The sequence below is a fragment of the Lichenostomus cassidix genome, chromosome 6 (genome assembly GCF_008360975.1).
Source record: "Lichenostomus cassidix isolate B80296 chromosome 6, HeHo_3.0, whole genome shotgun sequence".
In the NCBI taxonomy this organism is placed as follows: domain Eukaryota; kingdom Metazoa; phylum Chordata; class Aves; order Passeriformes; family Meliphagidae; genus Lichenostomus; species Lichenostomus cassidix.
In genome coordinates this window covers 4,945,813-4,972,585 of record NC_139487.1, presented here as the reverse complement: position 1 = coordinate 4,972,585, position 26,773 = coordinate 4,945,813, and the positions used below count along the sequence as shown (strand labels likewise).

General features: G+C 40.7%; 1 protein-coding gene and 1 long non-coding RNA gene across 5 annotated transcripts in view; both read left to right on the top strand.

Annotated features, from left to right (window-relative positions):
* The first annotated feature begins 7,517 nt into the window (after nucleotides 1-7,517).
* Nucleotides 7,518-10,966, top strand: LOC146435092 (uncharacterized). Its single transcript, XR_014853062.1, has 3 exons — nucleotides 7,518-7,656; nucleotides 8,217-8,375; nucleotides 8,586-10,966. It is a non-coding gene; the product is annotated as an uncharacterized LOC146435092 (long non-coding RNA).
* An 815-nt stretch (nucleotides 10,967-11,781) lies between these two features.
* PLPP4 (phospholipid phosphatase 4) overlaps nucleotides 11,782-26,773 on the top strand; it is a 51,351-nt gene continuing 36,359 nt past the window's right edge. For 2 of the 4 annotated variants that reach the window (XM_085064698.1, XM_085064697.1), the window contains exon 1: nucleotides 21,302-21,393. In XM_085064698.1, coding sequence (XP_084920824.1) covers nucleotides 21,317-21,393 — 77 coding nt within the window. In that variant the 5' untranslated portion in view covers nucleotides 21,302-21,316. Of the gene's footprint in view, nucleotides 11,805-15,093; nucleotides 15,319-21,301; nucleotides 21,394-26,773 lie in introns of those variants that run through there. The other 2 variants (XM_085064700.1, XM_085064699.1) reach the window with 2 other exon arrangements.

Genomic DNA, 26,773 nt, shown 5'->3' with positions numbered 1-26,773 from the left:
TGAGCCGAGGTAGCATAAAATAGAGATATAAGTAGGTGATTGAATAAAATCCATGCATAGTTTTAAATATGTTTCACAAAGGGATTATTTGTAAACCTGACTAATGAGTGTTGTCAGACCAGCTTAAAACAAAGCAAAAGTGAAATAATAATGAAAGGAAAAAAGACAAAATTAGAGAGCATTTTAATCCTCAAGGGAGCTAAAGCCTTAAAATATTTTAATCAGCTTCTGTTCATGTGCCTTTATTTTTATGTTCCTGAACAGTATTATACTCAACCATATCACCACATATAGACACCTCATAAAGAGATTTATTCCATCATAAAATCTGAATAGACCAAGAATAGACAGGGTGGGCTCCTCTCTGAAGATGCTGCTCTTCTACGCTGATTGTAAAGGGAGTGTAAATGACCATCTTAAATAACACAATATAGGAAATGCCAAATTAGGGTGAAATGAATACCACATTGAATTCAGATTATTGGATAAATGTTCAGAGCTAGGGTTTGTTTAAGATCCAAATTTTTAGGAAAGTCAACGGGGTTTAAATGGAAAATGTTTTTCAGAAAGACTCTTTTTATACCTGAGATCAGTACATTAGTCCTTCCCCACTTCTTCTCTGACCTGACAATAAAAACATGAAATTTCCAGACCAGGATTTTTCCTATTTATATCAACACCACACAAGACAATAAAACTGATGTAATTTTTATTCTCTAAGACCTGTTTGTAATAGGATTTATAAATAGTGATAAATAGAATGCATGGCAGATTTTCATGTTGTATTTATTAGCTTATTAACTGCTGTACAATCTCCAATCTACTACAGTATGGAATTGTAAAGAAAAACTGAATAAAGGTTTAAGACTGGATAAAGGCTTTTCTCTGGACTTGTGCAGCACAGGAACAGAGTAAGTTTGGTCAAATATAATTTATGAAGTAGCAGGAGCTGCTAGGGGAAGAGACTCCACAGAATTTTCTGTGAAATTCAACTTGTAAAAGAGCATAAAAGGAACATCATTTGCTGTTAAATGTGAGCTGACTTTTTGACAAAGATCTCTAAAATGTGTGTGGGTTAGTGCAGGAGGGGACAAAAAACATTTTAGCAAATTTTAAAGCATTTTAGGTAGGTTGCTTTATTTACTGGTGCATTTTCAGACATGTTAAAGGTTAGAAACACTGAGGAGAAAATGCCTACTTAACTCTTCTCTTCCCCTTTCACTGAGTCCCATGAATGTGAAACGAAAGCATCGTTCAGTGTATTAAAAAAAAATTATTCCCATTTGAAAAGACAAAGTCCTTTTTAAAAATAGAATCAACCTCTTAAAAAGCCATTCATTGACACAGAGCTGAGGGGTCTCAGTGGGGAATTAAGTTAGGAATACGTGAAGAGGCTTTTCTCTGAAAACACCAACAGCCCAGAGCCAAGAGGCACTGAGTAAACATTGAAAATGTGCTTACTGTAATCTGTAGCTCCTAACAGGGCAAGGAAGAGGCATTTCCCCCATCCCCCCTTGCAGCCACACTGGGAATAAACCAGCCAAGTAACGTGGCTTGTTTGTGCTCCTTTTTGTAGCAGTGACTGATGTTTTACATTGCACTGATCATTAAGCAGAAGGTACCAGAGGTGGATCTCATAAAAACAAGTAATAGGGATGTATTTTTTTCCTCTGTGGAACGAATCCAGATGATTTAAAAGCCCTCGTGGTGCTTACAGCTGCCACATGTAGTTTCCTGACCAAGCAGAGGATGCCATTTATAATTGGCATTAGAGCTCATTAGAGCAGCATTTGCTCTCATCTCCTTTCAGGGATTTGGACCTTCAATGCCAGGGCTTTAGCTAAACCTCTCTGAGAAATTCCCTCTTGTCTCCTGAGCCACTTCTGACCTGTCACTTTAACCTCTCTCTGCACTTGAGTGTGATTTTCCCTTTTGCAGAAGAGATAATGAGAGTTGCTGTTTATGCCATCCTCAAACAGGTCTTTGGCCATCACAGACCAAAGCTTCCTGAGGTTATTTTTAAAAATATAACTAGATGATCAACAGGGGATATAAATCCTTCAGAATGCCTTCCTTTTTTGTTACTCAGCTCAGATACAACGCCAGACGTGAACCAAGATGTTTGCATAAGGTTGGATGGAAAATAGGAATTAGCCTGTATGTAACACTGAAATATCCCATTTTTCAGTCAGTTTCTTGGCTCTTCTCCATTAGTAAATGGTCTTCCTTTCAGAATTGAACCACTGTAAAAACAAAGAATAAGAAGCCCAAATATAAATGAGGAAAAACATTTATTTTTCGCAGTCTTCAAATAATCACTCCAGCTGCCTCAGACATCTATTTTGGAATTTCTGCTCTCATTTGGTCAACAGATAAATACAGGAAAAGTGATATAGAGAAGTAGATTGTGAATGAGCAGTCAGCTCTGTTGGACTGTGCATCATCACTCTCTCTGGTACTTTGCCTGCTTTTAGTGGAAGAGTGGATGGAGTCAGCAAAGCACCTTGTGACAGCAAAACGGTGTGAAATGTGCCCAAGGAGTGATGAATTATCTCTGGGATTTGGGAACCTGAAAGCCTGAATGGACACAAAGCCTTTTCCTGGTCAGTGTCTGAAGCTGTGCCCTCAGCAGTTTGTTAGCACCAGGAGTGTTCTTGAGAGAATCTCCAGGTCACTCCCATTTAGCACATTTTGGCTGATGTTGTGTCTCAGAGCACAGAAACTGAGTTTATTTGGATGAAACTAACAGGAAGACCCATTTAATCCATAAACTGGATACTCATCTATTGATCTTTTCCTTTTAAGTTAAAAATTCATCTACAGAATGCCAACTCAGGCATTCAGCCCAGAGACACAGTCTAGAACAAACCTCAAAACCACAAACAAACACCAAGTGCTCATCTCACACAAAACCCCACTCCTGGTAGGAATCATCTCACACAAAACCCCACTCCTGGTAGGCTGTGCTCCCTATAAACACAAATCCATAGGCTACCTGTGCCAGAAAGGTTTGGAATATTGCTCTGTTTGCAAAGCCTCCCCGCAGGCATTGCTCACAAAAAGAGCTCCAGAACAGCACAAAGATGAACACAGATGTCACACTGAGGTTTAGCTCTGCTGGGATTCCCTTTATTTACCATGGAACTTGTATTTCTCTTTTCACAGGCTCCACTGATACAACCACAGCTGAAAGCACAGCAGCTCAGCCCCAAGATTTTCCAGTTTTGCCTGATCCTGAAGTGAATGATCTGTGAGTTTCTGAGCCAACTCCCTTTTTTGTCCTCAAGAAATGTTATGAAATACAAAACCATTTCAGCATCCCATGAAGTTCCAACTCCACTTGCATTTTTAAAGTGATCCCCACACTGAATTGCACGGTCTGGCAGGGATAAAATGTGCCTTGTGCAACTCCATCTCTAGAACCCTTTTGGACTCATTGCAGAGAACGAAATACCCAAGATTTGAATTATGATTTGAAATAGCACTGAAGGTCATTGCTGCCTTTGTCCTATCAGAGGCAATACAAAATGGAATTTTTTAATAGCAGATATTATGATGTTTACTCTGGCAGTTATTTTACTACAGACATTGCAGGATATAACAGTAAATGAAATAATTGTTGGCTTCCCCATATGGTGTGACCAGGCTTGATTCATTCAACAACTTGAGCTGAGACTTCCATAATAAATATAAACACAAAGTAGTGTATATGATGCATTCTGTAATATTCAAGTTGTTTAATATTTATGCAGTTCTTTTAACGATTCCTAAGATTTCCTGTTCTTAGGCTGTGGTGTTTTGGTTAGGAATTCTTATCCTCACTCCAATTTATACTGTGATGGCTTTCTGTGCCTTTGAAATCAATATTTTCTTCAAAGGAAAAATATTTTTTTGGTCCCTTTCATCTTGTAGCTGTTTTGAAAAAAAAACCCCTATTTTGAGTAAAGAAAGTGTTTTAAAGTTTAAAATATTGATGTAAATACTGCAAGGTGTTGGTGTAGCTCAGATGCCCACTGTGCACAGGACTGGTTTTGTCTACATTTAATCTCATCAAAAGTGTCAGACTGCTGCAGAAAGAGCTTTATAAAAGAGCTGGATGACACAATTAAAGTTGTAAAACATAATGCTGATATCCACCTACAACTCAGGAGCTGAACTTAAGCCTTTTTTCCTCTTTCCCACTCTCATTTTTATCTGCATGTATCATTATCATCTACACAAAGCTACAATTTTTGAAGAAATGCCTGATTTTGATTCCTCTGTATCCTTTTGTTGGCATTTCTTTATTCGAGGCACTTTACACTTCAGAGAGTGAATCAGACACTTTAAACAACCAGACTGGCTGCTCATACCTTTTCTAAGCCCCATTTGCTGTCTCTAGATATGAAATAAGTTGCCATAATAGGTTTGTTGTCAAGAAGAAAAACTCCTGAAGCTTCAGCCTTACTTTTGCATTCTCTTGACAGGAGTTTAATGTTGCTCTGATTCTTTGGGTAGCTTGAAAGGCACAGAAAATTCAAAAGGAGATGCAGCTCTGTGCCACAATTAAGAAATATGGATTTTTTCCCCTGCAGGAACTTGTTCTGTGGACTTCTTTCCATCCTGAGCCTGAGGCAGGGGTTAGTGGTGGGCATGGCAGTGCTGGGTGAGTTGTTGGCCTCAATGATCTTTTCCACCCTAAATGATTCTGGGATTCCATGGTTTGGATCACCATGACTACAGCAAGGAGCACACTCCTAGTTTTTTGAAGACTTAAGGGCTCCAGGACAGGATTTCCCCTTCCAATTATCTCTGGTAAACCGAAGTTACAAATTTCTCTTTCTGCCAGGTTTGTGAAGCTCCAATTGCAGAAAACTATTGTATCCTCACTCAGGAAAATTCTGAGCAAACATCCAGTGCTCATGACCTTGCAGATGAAAAAATTGCACCTTCTGTACCTCTAAAACGATGTATTTGTTCCACAATATTTGCTGGATCTTTCCATCACTATATTTAAAGTTCCATCACTATATTTGTACAGTTTGAAGTCAACTGAGGTTATACTTTAGTAACATATATTTACATTTAAACCTTGTAAACTCAGATCTTAGTGCCCTTCTCAAAAAGTCACTAATCAAATTATCACAATAATTAAAATTTACAATTGTTATGTCATAAAACTACACTAATAGGTGGAAATATTCCAGGACTTCAGAGTCCACTAATTATTCAGTGCTGTGCCCATGAACAGCTTGTTAGCAGCTAATGTCCTTTCATTAAAAACAAATATCTATACCCTCCCATCATAATACACCATGAAATATTATCTTCGTGATGCATCCAGATTCTTCCCTCAAAAGCAAGGAAATAATAAACCCAAACAAGTTTTCTAGGCCAGGATATAAAGAACCTAGTCCTGAAATCAGGGATGGGAATATTCAGCCCAAATCCATGGATTGAAAGCAGCACTGAAACAAATCACCAGATTATTCCCATATTCAAAAGTTGCCTTCTCTACTCCACTGCTAAACCTTTTGTTTGCAACTCTAAACCTAAAGAACTTCTTTTTTTCACTGCCTCCAGCAGGAATTAGAGACAGAGACTTTCAACTGCTCTTTACAGTTGCAGAAAATTATAAAGGAGGGCAAGTCAGAGTCCCTTCAGAAGTAATGAGAAATTGAGGTTATTTTAGGATTATATTGATGTGAGGATGCTTTGATATTTTTGTACCACTATAAATCTAAACTTGTCTCAATTCCAGTGCTTGAGCATGAAGAGGATCACTCCCATTAAAATGTCCAAAAAAACATGCCCGCATTTTGTGACTGTTGGGAAAAATGGGGAGCCACAGTTTTGGAACCACCTAAAAAAAAAAAAAAAAAAAAAAAGAAAGAAAAAAAAAGAAAAAAAGAAGCATTTTTTTCATTATTTTACTAAAGTTAGCCTTCATTTTGGTATATACAAATAATGGATATTTCATGTCCACTATTTAGAAAATATTCAATATTTTCTACAAGCAGAAAACAAGGCAAGACAATATGAGTTCTAAGAGTCAAAAGCTACAAGACTGGAAGACAAGATCAGCAGCTGGAAGATCCTGAGAAAAGGAAATTCTTTTAACAATTTTAATACCTAATAAGTAGTCAGATATGTTCATTTATTCCTTTTTTTGGCCTTTTTTTGTCATACCAAACACAAACCTAGCAAAACTGATTACTCACCATATTCAAAAATTATCATTAACAACACTGGGGACCAAAGAAGGATGAATAATTCAAGAAAAAAATGCATAAATAGACACTTGAAGATATTGGGTTTTCTCACATCTTTCTCTAGGACTAGCAATTCTCTTTTATTGGTACTATTCTTTAAATAAAAAATTCAGTAGGAAACAGAAAAAATATATCTCAGAATAATCAGTGAAGTCAACGTAATGAAAAAAAAAGATTTATTCCGTACACAGGGATTTTTCAGTGTGCTTAATTAAATGCCTTCCTGAAGATTTTAAAGCATTCTAGCTAATGTATATCTTTGCAATTTCAGTGCCAGCCCAGTAAAAGAGCCTCTGCCTTAACTCTGGTAAGAACCTACTGCTTTCTTGCAGACCACTGGCACTGAGGCTGAGTTCAATATTCCCTCTAGAACAAATTAGAGCACAGAATATGTCAAGCCTTCCACTAAAAGCCTTGGAAAGCTCGACAGAAAGCCTGTTTTATTTGAGGGCTGAATTGCCAACAGAGATGCTCTGTTCTTTTCTGTCTGCAGAAATGAAATGTTGAGAGAAATATTAGGTTCTTCCCCAAACCCCAACAATAATTAGCTAATTGTTATTATCCCTGTGACTCCCCATTGATTATGATAAATGCACAGAAGAATTTTCAGTCAAGATAGAATTTGATAGGAATTGCACAATTTCATTTAGGTGGAGTCAATGTGCTTTTCAGAACCACGTGCTTTGTGGTTGAATCCACAATAGGATCCTTTTGTGGGTCCTTGCACAGCAGAAAAGCATCATTTTGCCAAAAGTAGTTCTGCAGTTCAATATTTACACACAGCAGTGTTGGTGTTAGTGTGATGTTAAACAGCTTCCTTTCTACCCTCAAACGGTATAAAAGCTCATTATCTAAAACCAGTTGATTAAAAAGTGTCTGCAGTTCTAAAAAGTAAAACATTCATGATCTGATTTTGCTCGAGTTTGTTCAATTATCTCTATTTACAAATCAATGCATAAAATTGCATAATATGTTTAAAAAGTCAAATAAATATTTAATAGTTGCCTTTGGCTTTCCGAGGGAAAGTCGCCCAGTGGCAGAAATTTCTCATTTCTACTTCTGGGAGGAGACATTTCACAAAATGAAACCTAAATATTGGTGACATAACCAGTGACCAGAATCCAGGCTGATGGCAGCAAGCTCGGGGAGCTAATCTGAATCAGCTGCCTGTGATTTGATTCCATCATTATCAACAGCTGTTATCATTTTCCACTCAGATATGGTTGTCAGGCTCTGGCTCACCTCGAGAAATGGGCTTGGATTTAACACATCATGGAGATGCCTCTGCCCAAAATTGTAGGATTATTAGATTATTCCTGTAGGATTATTACAGGAATGCTGCCCACTTCCCCTGCTAGGCAACACTGATGACCAAACTGGCTTGGAACATTGACTGCTTGATGGTGTAAGCTGGGATTCCATCACCCTTTAATTAATTAGTAGTCTTTACTTTGAGGATCTGCGGCAAGATGTGCAAAATTAGCATTAATACACACATGCACAGACCCAATCAGCTCCTTAGCCTACTCAAGTTGCAGGGCTGCTGATATTTTAATACAGATAATAGAGAAAAAAAAGAAAATTATGCTGTCACAGAACAAAAATAAGCGCCAAGCTTGTCTTTCAGCAAATAATGAAAATTCTGAATGCATTTTCCAGGCATCTAGAAATTCATACTCCTCAGTACTTTCTCTGTTTTTCCTCTTCTTGAGCACTGGTAAAATATATCCTCTATTATATATTGAAAATTATACAATTTAAACCAAATATCTTCATTTGACAGCAGTCTACACCATGCTAGATGGGCCAGACAGAAATGACTTTGGTATTTAAATAAGCACATAAATTATGACTTAATGAGAGCTGCAAAGCATGGATTCCAGGGCTCAGTTTGGGGAACAAAATTTTGCCACCTCAGCTCCAAACAGCATGAAATGTTCATGTCTAGTATTAATTTGCCTTCAGTAGCATTCATGGAAACTGGTACTGAATCAGGATGTTTCTGACCTCCTCTGACCTGTGCTGTGTGTCTGACAAAACATCATCAGTGTATCCCAATTAGCCACGGAATTAAAGTGCTTCCACTCCTGCAGTTATTGACAGGACAGTCCAGGATGCAGTTAGGTAAGATATTGATGTGAGGGAAAAGTGAATTGCTCCTGTTGCCACAATGCACCCAATCTCACAGCATCACAGAATTTAAAGAGGAATTAAGCCCCTGGTGTTGTTTCCTTGCCCTGCGTTTGGTAATCTCTTCGGCAGTCGCTCACAGCTACAACTTAGAAATTGGTCTCATTCCCGTCGAGCAGAAATCCCTTTTTTCTCCTCCCACAGATCACTGACACAATCAGTGGCTGAGGAAGCCCCCAGAACAGCAGCAGGACATGATTCCTGCTGGGAAACCTTTAGCACTTTGTTCTTGGAGCTGCCAGGTACCACAGAGTGAGCACAGCCACCAGAATCCAGAGTTCCTGCAGGGCTGGGGATGCAGATCCTGTGTGCTCACAGTGTGTGATTGCTAAGGCAGAAAAACAAATGGCATTCTTCAAGGGTAATGCTGAAACTGTATTAATACACTGTCCCTTCCTACTTCACCCTTCCTGGGGCCATTTCCAATGAAATTGGGTTAGAACAAATTCCTGCTGTGAGCAGCTTCAAAATCCTTTATTACTCAGAATCCAGGAGAAACGGCTCGTGGTTTCCAAGAATCCAAGTGAAACATGAACAAACAGTCCCTTATTGTACCCAGCACTAAACCATAAGGCCATGACCAAACTTTGGAGGGTTTGTTTTGCTGCTCACTCCTGCCCAAGACAATTGGCTGTTCTATTTTGTTTTGCTCTACTCATGTAGAGCTTGTTCTTCCATTTACCTCTTCTATTTAATTATCCTGCATCACTATGCTCCCTTTCAGGTCAAGAGTAATTTCAAATGGCTGCAGCAATGCTTGGCAAGTTTCTACTACATTTAGAAGACAAAAAAGAAGAAAAAGAGAAAAAAGTAATTACACAACCAATTCCTTGAAGTCAATAAGGCCATTCTTGGCATGAAGTGTTACTCAAGATTAAAGATAGCAGACGTCTGCTTTAAGTCACAGCCTCCTGTTAAATCCTGCACACAAGCACTAAATATTGAAAAGGTTAAAGAGCTGAATTTATCACAAGTTTATTATGGGAGCATGAATACTTTTACAGCTGTAACCCCATCACAATATACACAGTGGATGGAGTACTAAAACCACCCGTGCTGCAAATGTCAATTGGCTCATAAATAATTTATATCAGTTGCATGTGTACACGAATTTAATTGTTTAGACTAATCAAATTTCCCCAAGATGCTGATTATTAGGGGCAATGGTTTGCTGGCTGAAAATATGTCCCTGTCAATTCGTGGTCTAGAAGAGTTATAAAGGACACATTTTGAAAGAAGTCAGGCTGGCAGGGCTGGCTGTCCTGGAGGGATGGGATGCTCGGGACACCTGGGAATGGCCAGGGGTGTCCTTGTCCCTGGATGGACAGCAGCACCTTCCCTGCATTGTAATTTTCTCCACCAGATGGCCCCAAGCACTTACATTCACCCCAAAAAAACTCCCAGCTGAAATATTTGCCACAACTCCATTAAACGGCGACTGCTGAAACTCGCTGATGCATTACTGTTTAGAAGTGTTTAATTAGGCACAACCAGGAGCCAGTTGTAGGCACCTGCACAGTAACTAAACAGAAACATTAACGATTTGCTTTTATAAATGTTTTAAATGTGATATCCAGGGCAATTAAGATGTGCATGGTTGCATAATGGTGATTGAGATTTGTAATTTCTGTGGAGTTTTGTTCTCTGAAGTTTCTTCAGCCCATCTTTCCTAAGTTCTACTTAGGAAGGAGACCATCAGCAATGCATGTGGAACAGCAGACAAATCCATTGATGATGGGAAATTCCCTTTGCCATATGCATCTCTATTGGTACAGAATAAGTAAAATATTCTCAGTCTTGCCTCTGGTTCCTTTAACAAAACCCTCCATGAATTTGGAGTTACTTTAGAGCAAAATATACAGCCAAGAGCTGTGCTCTGCATCTGGTACAGAGCACAGATGTGTGCACAGGGAATGGGGTGTGCAGAAAAGGAAGGGCGGAAAATGGCTTTTCCCCATTGTGACCTAGATTTAAACAGCCAAACAGGAAGGTAAAAAAGTGGTTAAAGAAAAAAACAATGACAGAAGTAAAGACAGTAAAAGACAGAGCTAAATAGCCTTACATTTATCTCTCTGAAGGAATAGGATTTTTAGGGGGGTGTAATTGCTAAAGAACAAAAAGCTGCCCTGATGTCATGTCAAGCTGGATTTTAGTGTTTCTTTGGCCAGCAGTTTTTGCTTAAGCCTCTGGTTGTTTACAGACTCAGGCAATGGAAAACTGGAAATGTTGTTCATTCAGAAATGTCTTAATGTTTGATCTCAGTGGATCTGAGCCCACACCAGTTTTATGTCCTGTGACTAATCTGAGTGTAACTAACACCAAAATGAAAATTGTCTGCCAAGCTCTTCCTGATTTTGTGTCCAAACTATGAAAGATAAGTAAGCTTCATTCAACATCCTTTGAATCCTTCTTAAAACATACAAAATTTTTTCACATTTATGTGTTGGGTTGAGACTCTTGCCTGGTTTCAGAGCTCATTGTGAATTCCTCACGTGGATTTACAAGGAATCAATGCTCTGCTTCCTCTGTCCTACAAAAGACTTTATCCCTCACAGGTAGCACTACATTTGGGCTATATAGTACATCCTGTGAAGAAATAGAAACCAAAGCTTTCTTCTCTCAAATACACCCCTTTACATATCAGGTAATAATAATAATAATAATAATAATAAAAATAAATTTAAAAAAAACAAAGAAAAAAGTGGTTTCATGGCTCCAACAGTGAGGCGTAATCAGTAAATCATGATTTAATCGCTATTCAGCCTCATTAAAGTTATAAAGAGTAAGACAATGGGTGTTTGGTCCATAGGCAACATGCTTGTTTCAGGTATTTCTGGCAAATTCTCTGTACAGTATTTAAACATTCTAGATTTGGCTTTCTCAGAATCTGTCAGATCTCCAGCAGTCCTAATTTCATTAGTAATAACACAAAATAATGGCCATTTTTCACTGTTAAGTCATGTGGTTCTGAAGTGTTTGTGTACATCAGATCTGCCCAGTGGACAGCAAAGCTGTCACATAATCTTTCTCTGGGCCAGCTAAAGCATTCTTTAACCACAGAAATTACACAAAATTATTGGTTCATTGTTTCTGGATTGGGCTCTAGTAATTAAGAAGTGACTTATGCAGATGTAAGTTTCCCATGAGGTGCTCATACATATACATGGAGATTGGCTCAGAAATAAATTATGCACTTTTACATGTTACAAATTTATTTTTCTCATCGTAATTTTGGCTTAGGTTCAGTCACCTGAAATGGTGAATGGCAGTCAGAGGAGAGCTATGGAATTACAAGATTTTGGAAGAAGTTCAGTGAAGAAAAAGAAAAAAAGCTGTGACTTTTGTTTTCCAACTTATGTGGAGGTATTTATATTTATATTCATTTATTAGATACTAATGCTAAACATTAAAAAAAGTACTTTGCCCCCAAAAATTGTAAAGAGAACAAACATAATAATTACTTTAAATTATTAAAGAATGAATAAATATAACATCCTTAGTTTTCCAACTATTATAATAAGGAGCTATTTTGTGAAATTTAGTTTTAAGTGGAACATCTTGAGCGAGCACAATGATTAGAAATTTTCAGAATAATTTTCCCATGTTTCATTTTAGGACATATATGACAGACATATTCAGTCATTAGGGGCACAAACTAGAGGAAATACAAGTATTTGCCTTTTTTGTTCTTAAGATCCCAGAAGAGTTACATCTCTTAGGGAACAGGAAAAAACAGTTTCTGCAGCTTCAGTTGCTACTACCACTTATTTTTTTGTCATGTCCCTTTTGCTGCAAGTTTGCTATTTTCCACAGCCTTTTGGTAGGATGGAGTTTACCTGCTTTGATAGAAAAATCAGGCTTTTTAAGCTCAACTTACCATGAGCTGCAAGATTTTGCCCCAAGGCAGGTAAGAAGCATTCACACATCCTGGCAAGAAAAGCCACACCAGCTGTGCTGCTCTCTCTGGCTGTGAACATCCCTTTGTGGACTGAAAGTTGGCTGCAGGTGGCTAAAAGAGAAACCAATCTTTGTGAGAGAAGAGTACTGAGAACCTGAGTTAGCCACCTGAAAGGATTGATAGGTACCTCCATCAGGGTGGGTTCTGTTCTCTCTCCTCTGCAGTCACTCTTAAAAAAATAAATGGCATTGAGGGCACCTGCTGTGCCTGCTGTGGGGATGGGATGGATGAGAAATTGGGATGTTCAGGGTCGTTGTGGTTTGCTCTAAGAATATGTTGCAGTGCAGTGACTGTGCTGTGCCTCCTGCTGGGTTGTAGCTTAATTCCAGAATGTAGCCTAAAATCTTTTCCTTGCTATTTATCACTACAGTTCATATTCAGTTTAAGAGTTTTGTTCAGCAGCCAGCTGCAAGCTGGGTCTAGTTTAAAAAAAAAAAAATCAATCTGAAGTATTTCTGCTCCATAAATCACCATCAGCTCACACATTTTGGAGGAACAGAACACTGCAAGCAGATAGCTGCAGCAGGACAAATCTTGTTTAATTTCTAACTAGCACTCTTTGTTTTGACTGGCTTGATTCACACAAAAATGAGGCTATTTCTGTCTATTAATTAAAACAAGGATTATTCCTGTGCACACCTAGCAGGAGTGTAGGTACACATTCAGTCACTGGGGACACAAACTAGAGGAAGTGCAAGTATTTGACAGTAGAAGACAAACCAAGTGTCCTCAAAGGAAGGTGACATCCTTCACCACCACCACCAGTTTGATATGGAGATTTCCCAATTCAGCTTTGTTTCCTGAGAGTGAACAACATTTTTTAAAATCCAGACTATAAGTAGTTGACTGAGCTCTGATTGCAAATTGATGAAATGAGGTGTACAAGGGAGAAAGATCTCTATTAAAGTAACATTTTAAGTGCCCTTTCCATGGCCAGGCACACATTTGGGTTTTCTGGGTTTCAGTCATATTCCTTGCAACAAATCTTGCACTGTTATGCTTATCTGCAGATGAGGTTAGCACAGAAGCTTATGCCTCTGTTCTTCCACAAATGAAGTCAGTAAAGTTTTACTACTTAGTAGTTAATTCAGAGTTCAAGGCTTCCCTTTTATGCACAGTGCATACATTGAGCAGACAAGTTTAACAAAGCCTCTCTGGCATGAATTCTCCAGCAATAATCATGCAGTAAAGTGGATTGGATTCCTACTGCAATCCTGCTGGCTGTTTTGTAGCTCTGTGCAGTATTAACAGCTATGAACACTTTCCTGAAGGACATGCCCCTTCAAAGGCCCCAAGAAAGCACATAATTAAATACATTTAAATGTGAATTAGTTTGCTGCATTTAATGACTTAAGGCTGAAACTCTCTTATACTAAAGGTGTTCAGGACCGAATTTCTCCATGCAGAGGAAGTTAATGAACTCTGTGCAAGAGTAGGCTAAGGCAATAAGGATTTGGGCAGCTCAGAGAATACCATTGAGGGGAATGGTGGATGGATTGGAGGAATGACAGGAGTAAACTGAGGCCAGGCTTGTTTTGGGCTGCCTTTCTTCCATCTCAGTAATTTGGGGTCTCATATAGCTACAGCCTCTGCCTGTTTGTTCAGCTGGACCCATCTCTGGGAATGAACAGACACTGAATGAATGACATCTTTAGGCTACAATATCACATATTGGGCAGAATCTGTGCAGGGGACACCCGAGTGACACGCTGGGTTACCTGCATTAACAATGGGGGATAGGGTTTGAAATGGCACAGGTGTATAAGCAGTGAAAAGCCTTTTATATAAATACATCCCACAGAAGGTGTTCAGCCGCTGCTAATCCTTTATGCAAAGAGAAAGCAAACGGGCCAAGCTCAGCGCCAGCACTCAGTCTGGTGTGTTAATTGCCCTTTGCACGACAGGCCGGCAGTTTAGGCGTTCATGGACACCCGATGTTATCCGTGTGAGGTGATGCTCCCTCCCGCCAGCCCCATTTATTTATTTATTTTAATTTTTTTCCCCTCCATCTCTTGGAAGCGCGGGGTTTCATTACGAGCCAGAATGAGCACCGGAGCGGCAGCCCAGCCCGCGGTGGGAGCTGAGCCATCCCCGGGACTGCTGGAACCAGCGTGTGGCGGTGCCGCGGGATGCCAGCTCCTCGCACCGATGGGGAGCAGCGCAGGATGGGCAGCGCTGCGCTGAACGGGGCGGAAGAAGCGCTCTCACCGCGCCCCTTGCCCGCCTTAGGCAGAGACAGCATCCCGGAGACAGACAGCATCCCGGAGACAGACAGCATCCCGGAGACAGCCAGCATCCCGGAGACAGACAGCATCCCGGAGACAGCATCCCGGAGACAGACAGCATCCCGGAGACAGCATCCCGGAGCCGCGGGGGCGGGCGGGGAGGCGGGGAGGGAAATCCCCAGGATGCCCAGCCCCGAGCGGGGACACCGCGTTGTCACCGGACCCTCCCCTTGATTGGGGACACCGCCTTGTCACCGGGACCCTCCCATTGAGCGGGGACACCGCGCTATCACCGGGACCCTCCCCTTGAGTGGGGACACCGCGTTGTCACCGGACCCTCCCCCGAGCGGGGACACCGCGTTGTCACCAGACCCTCCCCTTGAGCGGGGACACCGCGTTGTCACCGGGACCCTCCCCCGAGCGGGGACACCGCGTTGTCACCGGACCCTCCCCCGGCGCTCAGCTCCGCCGCGCCAGCGCCTCTCCCCGCACAGCGCGGCAGCGGCGGCGGCCGAGGGATGGCGATGCCGCGGCTGGGGCTGCGGGGCTCCTCGCCGGGCCCCGGGGCGTGAGGCTGCCCCGCTGCCCCCGGGCATGAGAGGCGGCGGCTCGGGGCTGCGGGAGCGCCGGGACCCACCATGCGGGAGCTGGCGATCGAGATCGGCATACGGGTGCTGCTCTTCGGGGTGTTCGTGTGAGTAGCGCCGGGCGGCGGCCAGCGGCACCGCGCAACTTTGCTGCTGGCAGCGAGCGGCTCTCGCAGCGGGGAGAGCGGGGGAAGATGCGGGATGGAGGGGCGGGATGGAGGTGCGGGATGGAGGTGCGGGATGGAGGTACGGGATGGAGGTGCGGGATGGAGGTGCGGGATGGAGGTGCGGGGCTCGCCCGGTGCGCTCCGGCGATCAGGGCTTCCCATCCCGGTGCAGCCCCTGGGGATGCCCGAGCGATCCCCATCCCGGTACAGCCCCTGGGGATGCCCGAGCGATCCCCATCCCGGTACAGCCCCTCAGGATGCCCGAGCCAGCCGCAGCTGCCGCCGCTCCCCTCTCCGGGATGCGGGGTTGGAATAATTTCCCTGGATGAGCTCTCCCCGCCCCGGGTTTTTGCCGAAGAGCGGAGGGGAATTTTTCTCGGAGAAGGTGGTGTTTTGTGAGAGAAGTGTGCAAAAAGCGACCAGCCGTAAAAATGCAGGTGCTGCAGGTTTTGTCGGGCGGGTTGTGGTTCCTGGGGTAAAGCCTCACCTGCCGGGGCTGGGAATGCCCTCAACAGCTGGTTCTGGCAGCAGCGGGAGCCCCGGGGATGGGGAGCTGCAGCGCCCGTGCTGCCCGTGAGATGGAAGGAGTGAGAGCGGCTTTGGGAAGCTTCTCCGCACGCTGTTGGGCTGGGAGGAAAGTCGTGAAGATCTGCTTGTTGAAAGATGTGTAGCTATCGCTGCGGGAACATTCTTTCTCTAAGCCCTTCTTCAGGAGAAAGCAGTTATGCTTTATTTTGCTTTGTATTTCAGCCCTTTCTTTTCAGGGCTATTTTAATTTCTTTCAGGCAGTTTGTGCTCTGCATGCATTTGGACAATGAAAAGTTCCACTCTGTATAAGTTTGCCTTTCCAGTGCTTGATGTTTAAAGATGAGTGTTGTCAGTGTTTGTGATCTCTCAGGAGCATCACAGCACCGAGTTCAGATTTGGCTGTTTGGTTTCCTGAGGATGGATGCTGCTGGTCACAGGTGCAGGCAGCACAGGACATCTGTTAAGCTGTGATATTGACTTAGAGCTGGTGAAACTGAATGCTTTGATGAGTCCTTTCTGAATCTTTAATGGTTAATTAATAACTTGTCCAATTTACTGGTGTTTGATTTTTTTTTCTCGGAGCTCATTTCTCTTGAACATTGACGCAAATCTTTTGATTTGCAACAAAGCCCTGCGAGGCACCTTTGATATCTGTCAGTTCAGTTGCATCTTACTTTGAAAGTAGACCTGTTCCTCTCAACAGAGCTCCTTTCTGGGATATGTGGAGTGACAGGGTGAGCAAAGACCTCAGAAGCTGAGGCTACATCAGAACCTTTCTCTTCTTTGTGATTGTGTGTGTAATTCATCACCTACACCACCCAGTAAGGGATGTCTTCATGTAGTTTGTTGCTATGATATGTAAATCATGAGCCATCATAATTAGTCATTTCTTTGTTGTGCTTCTCTTCTATCTTTATTTCCTCTCTACAAGATTCCCTAATTTGCACTGCTCTTCAAGCTGTGGTTCCAAAATCCACTGAGGAGAGGTAGCTAACAGGAAAGCTCTTGGCAGAGTCACCTTCATGGCAAATGCCTATGGAAGAACTTTTCACATTGTCATGTAGCTCAGCTCCTGCTTCACAGGGATTCTGGGGAGTAATTCTGATATTTCAATAGGTCATTTAGAGCATTCTTTGACATCTGAAAGTACTGAGCACTGTAGTGTTCTAAATTCAGGTCAGTGTTTAGTTTCATGAAGAGCTGCAGTTTATTTGCTTGTAATGGGTGCAAGAATACAATCTCTAGGTAGACCAAAAGAATGGCTTTTATATTCAGATAATCTTAACATAAAAGTAATCTTATTCTGTTGCGATAGCATTCAATAGTCCTCTCAGTTTTCTAAAGTGGCAATTGCTCACATTTTGAAACTTTCCTGTTGCAGAGGTTTAAGAACTCTGTTTCCTGTGGTTTTATAGACAGCCAGTGCAAGGATTTTTATGGAGCCCTGAGTTCAGGGGAATATCTTTTCAGGAATGAACACTTACTGGTGAATTTGGAATCCCTGAGACTGGAATCCAGGCAGCAGCAATTTGAGCTCTACTGCAGAACAGATTTCTAGGGATGGAAAGGTTGTGCAGTTTCCACCTCTCTTGGAAAGGAAAGCCATTAACAGAAATGAGCTGAGGCTGGGTCTGAGCTCATCTCTCTTGGGAGTGCCAGGACATGAGGAGTTGGACAGGAGAGAAGTTCTTTCTGAAAATGTCTTGATGGCTTTGGGTCATTACCAACCTTTGCAGTGTCAGAAGCCTGACCTTGAAGGTAATGGTCCCACAGCTATTTGAGAGTCCTGAGCCATCTGTGCCTCCCAGATGTCTTTGAGCTTCAACCTAACAGTTCCTATCACTCACAGCAACAGACTGGCATGTTTTGTACCACAGAATGCAGAAGAAAAAAAGGTGCACATTCCACACTGGAGCTTTGCTTGGTAATAAATGTCATTTCATAAAAATGGAGGTGTGAAAGCTTCTGTTGATGATTGCTGAAATTGAATGTATTGCCAGTTTGAATGTATTTTAGATCAAGAACAACCATGATTTCTATGTTTAAGATTGGCAATGGTTTTTTTCCCCCAGTTGCCATAATTATCAACGTCAATCATTCCATCAAAGGCAGAAACCTTCACTTGTTATATAAGATCTCTTCTATTATGCAAATGGGCACCCTTAGAAGTAATGCACATTTTTGGTGGTTGGGTATTGATTTGGTTGAACTCAACAGATGTGTAGGGAGGATAATGATAACAACTGATTCAGTTCTAGGTGTTGTGCTTTTGGCAATTGCTGAGAGCTCACTTAGCCATTAAAGACCGGATTAGGTATTGAAATTTAGCCACTCAAGCTTCTGTGCCTTTGCAGAGATCTGTGCTAAAGGGCATTTTAGCCCTCAGGATTTAGTGGTATTGAAAGAGGGATTAGTTAGAAGAGATTTATTGGAAGAACTACGTCTGCCTGAAATGGAGAAGTAGGAGTTAAAAACAAAAACCCATACAACAGAGTCAAAACCCAAACAGAACTGGTTGGAGTCAAAAATATACTTACTGCATACTTTACTGCAAAGTTGCATATGTATTCCTTGAGTACCTTCAGCAAAATAGCTCTCAAGATTACAGGCCGCAAGGATAGTGATATTTCTGTTCTGCTCCACAGTTTCTTCCAATTCCTTAACATTACCAAATTAATTTCTAGTTTTCCAAATATGGAGCCCAGCACCTTTTGATTGGGCTGAACTGATCTGATGGAGCACGGCTGGTTTGTTACTTCCAAGGCAAAGAAAATTCTCACACTATAATTTCAATATTACATTATGCAGTTCCAAGTATTTTTCAGTCAATCTTGACTTCAATAAATTCTAAGTTTGCATTTTTGTTTAGGTTTTTACTTATTAAGAAACACTTGTGAGTAAAGAACTGAGTTTTATTTTTGAAGTGAGGATTTTCATGTAAGGTCTCAGAACTAGAAATAGTCTATTGTTTAATATAAGAGCCATGAGGATGTATTCTGTTTACAGAAAAAATCTAATGTTGATTTGAAGAATGATTGAATTAGAGTCTTGCATCTCTGTTTTCTTCATTTTTGTACTTATTCCTATGACCTGGAGCATCTGAAAATTCTTGATTCATGCTAAAACATGTCAAATGTGACCAGACTTTAATCTACTCCATGTTCACAGGCTGCTTGAAGAAAGCAACTTATTCTGACTGACTTGGTTTTATTCAGATAAGCTAATTATAAAAGGATTTGTGGGCAAGCCTGATATTTTTACACAGGAGTGATGCACTTAAAAAAAAAGTTTTTCATCTGTTCTGAAAGGAATTCACTGAGTGGTAGCTCAGAATGAGCCTGAGAGGTGTTTTTGTTTCTTAATGTTCTAAGTGTCTTCTACAAGGAAAACTTTTTGCTCCTCTATCAGAAGTTTTAGACCACAGCACAGCCTCTTGGCAGGAGGAGGGGATTTGTGTCTGCTGCAGTGTGTTTAACCCAATGACTTGTCAACAGCACATCACCGATGTTTAGAGGGCTAATTGATTAAAAAGGCAATCCTTTCAAGGATTGCTTCATCAAACCTCCAGCTCTTCGGTGCATGTGATGTGATTAAAATATAAATGTCGTTTGGAGTAATTGGATATCTTCCCCACGGCACAGTCTCATTAGCAGCCTCCCCTGGGAATAAATGTTTATCTGCAGGCTAATATACATATATATATCTCACACACGTTTGAGTTTACAGCATTGACTAATGCTGACATCCTTTGTGTGCCATGTTCAGTTTCTGGTGTAGGTAAATAAAAGCTGTCTCTGTGCCTGTTGTGTTCCTTACAAGTTTGCAGTATTAATATTTTAATAGAATTATGAATATGCATGAAATAATTTGGTGTGGAAAGCTCTTTCAAGTAGCTTTCTTTGTCGGGGTGATTGTCTTCTGGAGATGCTGCCTGTGTTGCCTTTATAAAAGATAGTATGTATTGTCTTGTTAACACAGACAGAAAATCAATTACCTGAGGAAATTCCACAGTGCTGCGGTTTTGCTTTGCTCTTATCACAGATTGTGTTTGCCTTTTCTCTCTCCTACTGGTGGGATTTTTGGAGGATAGGCTGAGCTGAGAACTGTGAGCAGTCAGAGCTGTGTAGGTAACAAAAGTGAGAAGAAATCACCAGGCTGAGACATTAAGGTTTATTTTCTCACTTTGACTCAAATGTTGCGAATTTACCCAAATCAGTTGGACCAAGAATTCAAAGCACCTTTTAAGCCTTGGCTCTCTAGTTGGATGTTTCAGAGTGAAGCAGGTATTTGGCCACTTCTTAGTCTTTTTGTGTCTTACGTTCTCGGTTTGAATACGCCATAATTCTGGCTTTGTTTGGAACCTGATTTTTGGCTTCTGATCCCAAGCCATCAAGTCTTGGACTTCATTTCTGTGTTCCCTAATTTCTCACCAGGAAAACAAGGGTAATCCTTCTTTTTCTCACCTGTCTTTCAGTTAATTGATAACTTTTTTGTCCCGAGGTAGCCAAACCCATGGAACATTCTTGGAGCTTTTTCAGTGGTATTTTCACAAATAGTAATGATAATAGGAACTGAGAACCTCAGCATGTTTGCTAACCTGTTTAAAAACAAGTGCATTGTTTTAAACTGTAATTTGCATGTTATTTTATTGTAAACTGTAATTTGCATGTTATTAAAGTGAGGGAAAGGTTTAGGTTTGTGGTGCAGGTTGAAATCTAATTCACTGAGTAGAGTTAATGAAGAGTTAAGGGAAAAGACCTGCTATAGAAAAGAACCTCTCAGGTGCTTAGGATCTGAGAACACAAATCAAAGGTTGCCTATTGAGCAACAGAGTTGTTCCAATGCTCACAGAGTCTGTCACACCTTTGAAGTGATGGGAGAGCTGGAATGACATGGAGCTCCTGTAACTCCCTGATCCACCACAAAGTAACCTGAATTTTAGCTTTGCTCAGCTCTGTGTCCTTTGCAGGTTACTATGAAAACAAAAAGCCCTAAATACTGATTATACCTGGTCTCGTTGGAAGCACACAACAAAAGGGCAATGTGCCTGTCCTGATGGGGATGAATTACCACTGAGCTAACAGGGTGATAACAGGCTGTGTTGGGTTTTATGGCTGGTTTTGGCAGCAGGAGGGCTGCAGGGGTGGCTGTGATGATCTGATCACAGAATCTGATCACAATCTTCATTCCCCATCCCCCTGTGCCACTGGAGGAGAGGAGAGAGAAAAAAAAATCAAAGTTAAGCCAGGGGAGAAGGGAGGGGTGGGAGAAAGGTGTTTTAAGGTTTAGATTTTCTTTTCTTACTTTCCTGCTGTGATTAGAGTAGTTTCCCTCAGTCAAGTCGATTTTTTTCTGACAGTAACTGCTGAGTGATCTCTGCCTGCTCTTACCTCAACCCAGAAGCCTTTCCATGTATTTTCTCTCCCCCATCCAGCTGATGAGGGAAGTGATGAAGCAGCATCCACTCAGTGTCATCCTGGTGTTCAGGTACTTGGTGTTCCACTTAGCTGAAGCTTCTATTCCATAGTTTTTGTATTATATTTGTTGAAATAGGGTAGGATTTCACTGGCTCTGGTAGCAATTATTCAGAAGGAAATGTATCTCTTTTTGTGCAGACTCTGGTCTGGGATTGACTGCTTTTACAGACTGTTCTGTCAATACTTCTAGATGGTGGAACTGAGTTATTCCATTTGTCTTCCCCGAGTCTGGGGAAAAGAATGAGTGAAAGGATGGGAAGAGGGAAGGGGATTTAATGGCAGGAATTCTAATTGTCCTGTTAATAGGGTAGGATTTACAGTTGATCTCCCTGGCTAAACTCACAGCTGAATACATGCTAAAAGAGGATGTTATTGTAAATGCCAAAACATCTGCTCCAGATTTTTTGAGGAGTAAATGGTGACTTTGTGTCTCTTGTTGTTGAATCCCATTTACTCACAGACTTTGGCACTTTGTGTTTATTTGCTTCTAGCCTGATTGAGGATGTTTTATAGTGAGAATGCTACTAAGAACGATAGGGTTCCTGGGGGAAAGTTTTTCTTTCATAAATTGATGCTTATACTTTGATCTAAGCACAGTCAAGATGGGGCACAACTGTGATTCTTATGGGAAAGAATTTAATAAAAATTACAGTCTTACTGCTGAGAATGTGCTCATATCTAGTACAGTAAATCAAGATCTTTATGCTCTCCCAATCTGTCAGTGACTTTGAAAAGTCAGTACTTGGAAATAGTTGGCAGAATTATTGGTGCTAAAAATGAATTAAGGATAATATTTAGTGTATCTTGTACCTTTTTTGTGTAGTGAGGACTGTGCTGGTACTGAATGGGGAATGCTGCATCTGTTCTGGCAAGGCTCAGTGGACAAGGATAGAAAACTAAAGGCAATACTCATGGCCCTAATTAAAGTATTGGTTGTGATCCACTAATGAACAGCAGGGACTTAGTAAGGAAATACTTCATTATTATATGAATGGGTAAGGAAAGCTTCAGTGGTTTCTGGATCAGAACAGCTGCTTTGCAGTAGATCCAATTGCATTGCTTGGAACAGACAAAGTTGTCAGCAGCACTTCAACTGTGATTTTTATAGGTTCTAAGGTACCTTCCATTCTCATTCTCCCCTTGCCTTTAAATGTTTAATTTGACATCACTGAACCACAAGGCATTGCTATGCAAGAAACTCTGTGACTGATTGATAAAATTCTGTAGAAAACTAGATTGGGGTTGTTTCTTCATTTTAAATCAGATTGCTCCAGTCACTGGGTGTTGTATTTATTTCTCAGCATTACAAAACACTTCTAGTTTTACTATCTGAATGGCAAAATATTTTGCTTGTTAAAATACCACTGAATTTTAATTAAAATTGCATATGAATGCAAGAAGTGGAAATTGTTTTACTATAGGGACAGTAACAGAGTTTACAACTGCTGTTTTCATAGTAAGTGGCTGATTAATTATTAAGGTGAATTCCAGACACTTGTGGGGAGAAGTGAGGAAGATTTGTAAGAGTGATATAGAAAACTTTTTTTTTTTTCTTGGAAAAGATAGAAATAATTGATCTGTTTAACCTGGAAATCTGAGGAGCCATGGCAGTAATTTTCACAGGTAAGCAGCTCCATAAAAGTGTATAAAAGCAACAAGCTGCTCTTCATGTCCTCTGGGAATTGGACAGAAAAGAAAGATTTTTAAACTTGCAGCAAGGGAAACTTAGGTTGAGTTTGGGGAAATACCTTCTAATATTAAGGACTTTGGGCACTGTGATAGACTGCCAGAGGCAGATGTAGATTCTCCACCAATGGAAGTTTTAAAATACAATTGAATCAGCTGAGTGGACTGAGGTTTCTACTGCCTGAGAGTGCCCCAGTGTGTGGGTAAAAGTTTGAAGTGAAATTTCTTGGTTTTTTGAGATTTTTGACTCACCTTGATGGGCAGAAAAGGAGACAGCAGTAGCAATTTGAAATTATTTGAGAATACTTCAGCAATCACTGAAGAGAAGCTGATGGTTCCTTCTGCAGGGCAGTGCTCTGCCAAAGTTTGTGTGAAATATTCTGCATTCACCAGACTGGGGGAAAAATGAAATCCTAGGTTGGGTGAAATGTTTTACTCTGCAATTTGACATTTTAACCTGTATTGAGTGAGAGATTTTCCTGCTTCTTTAGCATGTATATTTACATGCTAAATGAAATAAAATATGATAAAAATAATAAAAAATATGCCTTTAGCAGGTGTATTTATTAAAACCAGAGGATGGAGGTGTAAATACTAGCTCAGAAATATTTCAGCTCTGCAGGGTTTGGGGCTCCCTGCCAAGTGTTGTGAAGCCTTACAAATGGAGAACAACACAGGGGAGTGTCACCTGATGGAAAGCCTTCTATTTTCATTAGCTGCCAATTTTCACTGATGGGAGAACAGATCTAATAGCTTGTCTGTGCTCTCCCAGCCCGCAGAGAGGCATTAATAATTGTGTTCATCTGCTGTCCAAGGTGCTTTCCAGGAGTGTAACTATTGCTGTGGACTTCAATGAGGGCTGCAAAATGCAGAAAGTGATGTTCCCATTCCCCATTACTGTGTCTTCTTCTCCTGTAATTATTATTTTTTTAATCACTGCTAATACTCTGGAACATGTAGTTCCCACACAAGTGTTTTTGGGCTGAGTGATTTTAAATTCAGTTGGATTTTATTGTGATTATCATTAGGGGACAGAGATAACTGAGAGGGGGAGCTTCTGTCACCAAGAGAAACTCAGCATGGTTGTGAGTTTACCCCTGATTTCATTTCAGGTCCAAACATAATCAATAGGACTGTGATGTGCAGATATGGAATAAAAAAAAAAGAAACTTTCCCAGACTCAGCTCCATCAATTTGCTGTGAAGTTGTTTAGCTGTGCAGGGAACTGTGGAGAGTTGTTTGACTGAAAGCAGTTTGAGATGTAATCAAAATAAGCATTAAAAACATCAAGAGGAGTGTTTTGAGTGTCTGTAGTGTGTTTTGGTTCATTATTCAGACATGTGCTTAGTTAATTTAAGGCTGTAATATGAATTCTGTTTTTCACTTCAGGATAATGTACAGCTGCCAGCTTTGATGCTTCTAATGGCAGCAGAAACAATTATTTCATGTCACTCTGCTTTCTCCTCCCCAAACACACATTAAATTGGCTTTTGTGAAACATCTTGTATCATTGGGTATATTTAATAAAAATAGGGGGTAGAGGCAACAATTAATACCATAAATCACGTTTTTCAGTAAATAAAATGAGAGCTAATGCAATGAAAGCAGGAGCCAATAGTTTTCACTTGGCTGATATTGGTTATTTCTATAAAACTACCACTGCTGGTTATTTCTGTAACATTTCTGGGTGTTCTGAAGAGTTCACCTTGACTCAAAAAGCAGCAACTCTGACCTCCTTGCCTTGCTTTCCAAGGGCACCACTGCTCCATGTGAGCAGAGATCACAAGGACTGAACTGCTCTCTCACCCCAGGAGCAGCTAAAGGCCAAAACAAAGTTGTTTTCATTTGTTCCAGAATGGGTTATTTTATATTCTGCTGACCAGGAAGCAAAGATGCAACGATCACTTTCAATATGAGGTCAAGGAAAGTTGTACAAATTAAAACCAAGCCAAAGTGTGTGACTTTGACTCATTTTGCTGTGGGATTTTTTTCATAGTTCAGTATAGTCACTCTTGTCTCCTGCTCTTCTGATGGAAGCTGCAATGCACCAAGACCCAACTGCTCCCTCTGTCTCCCTTTCACTTTGCTCATTCCCAAATATTTCACTCCTGCAAGGAAGATATGATGGTGAAAAGGTTGTATTGCAGCTAATTAAGTAGTTTAAGGCCTGGAAAGCCATTTTATTCCCATGGAATGTGAGTTTTCTAGCTTCATAGTGGCAATAATGATGCTCAGTGATATTTAGTTCTGCTTGCTATCAAAGGCTCAGCCCCTAACAAGGAGAATGAAGGACTGGAAGTTTTTGGAATCTTTCAGGTGCACAAGAACAGCTTCCTGGCTATATTAACCTCTTGTGCTGTTCATGCATGCTCAGACAATAATTTCCTTTTCCTCATAGCTTTATATTATGTCACAGGGAGGAGTTGTTTACTTACAGAGTTCAAATGCCAGGGACTGAGAAAACAGGGACAATATAGTTTAGGCACAAAAAAACTAACATTAGGTTCTAAAACTCCACTCCAGGCTGTTCTTTCTCCTTCAGCATTGTGAAAAGCTTGTTGGTTTGCTCTTTCATATTAGGTATTCTAAGTGTAAATCTCATTTCTATGTTATCCCATAAGCTGCAGGACTCCTGGTGTGAATCTGTATTGTTTTTAGTTTGAGATCTGAGCTTTTAACTGAGCCCAGGCTCCACAGCTGCTGCCTCCTTGCTGGGTGCAGTGTTGGCACAAGGAGGAGATCATCTTTGGAAGAAATCACACCCTGATCTATATCTGTAAAATCAGTCGATATGTGAGACAAATCTGGGAAACCCATTAGTGAGGCTGAGGAAAAATGCCAGAAACTCTCCTTTTCCAGCACTTCAGGGAAATATGGCAGCTGTGGTAATGTGTGTATATTTTAAAACTGCATCAGAATTGATTTTCAATCTTTTCTTAATCAAAATGATTTCCCATGTATCTGAAGGGCTAATGGAGGCATGTGTGCTAATTAAATGTCACACTGCAATTGCTAGCTAATTTCAAGTATTCAGAAATATTTTTCATCAAGTCATACTGACTCATCTGAAGCTAAAACTACCCTCAAGAACCAGTCCTCTATTTGCCAGTGACATTAAATAAAAACCCCAAAAACATTGCCCGTGCCCTTTATCAGTCCCAATAAAACTCTATATGGGGATTTTACATTGTTTATCAGAAGTAGTAGGTGTATACACTGCATGACATTGTACTGGGAAATAAAGTTTTTAGCTGTTAAAAAGGTATAAAAACAATTTATTGATGCTGGTGCTTCTGTATCAGTGTGAGTGAACATTACTTAATTGTTTTTAGTGCAGTTAAGAAATGATGTTTACAGTAATGTTTCCATTAAAGCCTATGAAGAACCAACAAAATGTTCGTTTGTATTCCAATGCTTCTTTTGTATTCAGTATATATTGCAAGATTCTGATATATATTTAAAATGAACCCTTTTTTTTTTATTTCTCTGGAGGAGTTAAAGCTGTTGCTTTCCTACCTGGGTGCTTGTCAGTGCATACTTGGCATGGGTAGATACCAGTCCAGTTCGTAAATAAACTGCAGCTTTAGGACTTTTTCTTTTATCCTGATGCTGACACTTCTTGCTGGAATGGTTTGTAAAACCTTCCTTTGTAAAACCATGGCAGAAAACATCAAATCTCTTGATACCCAGAGCTGTACCTTAAC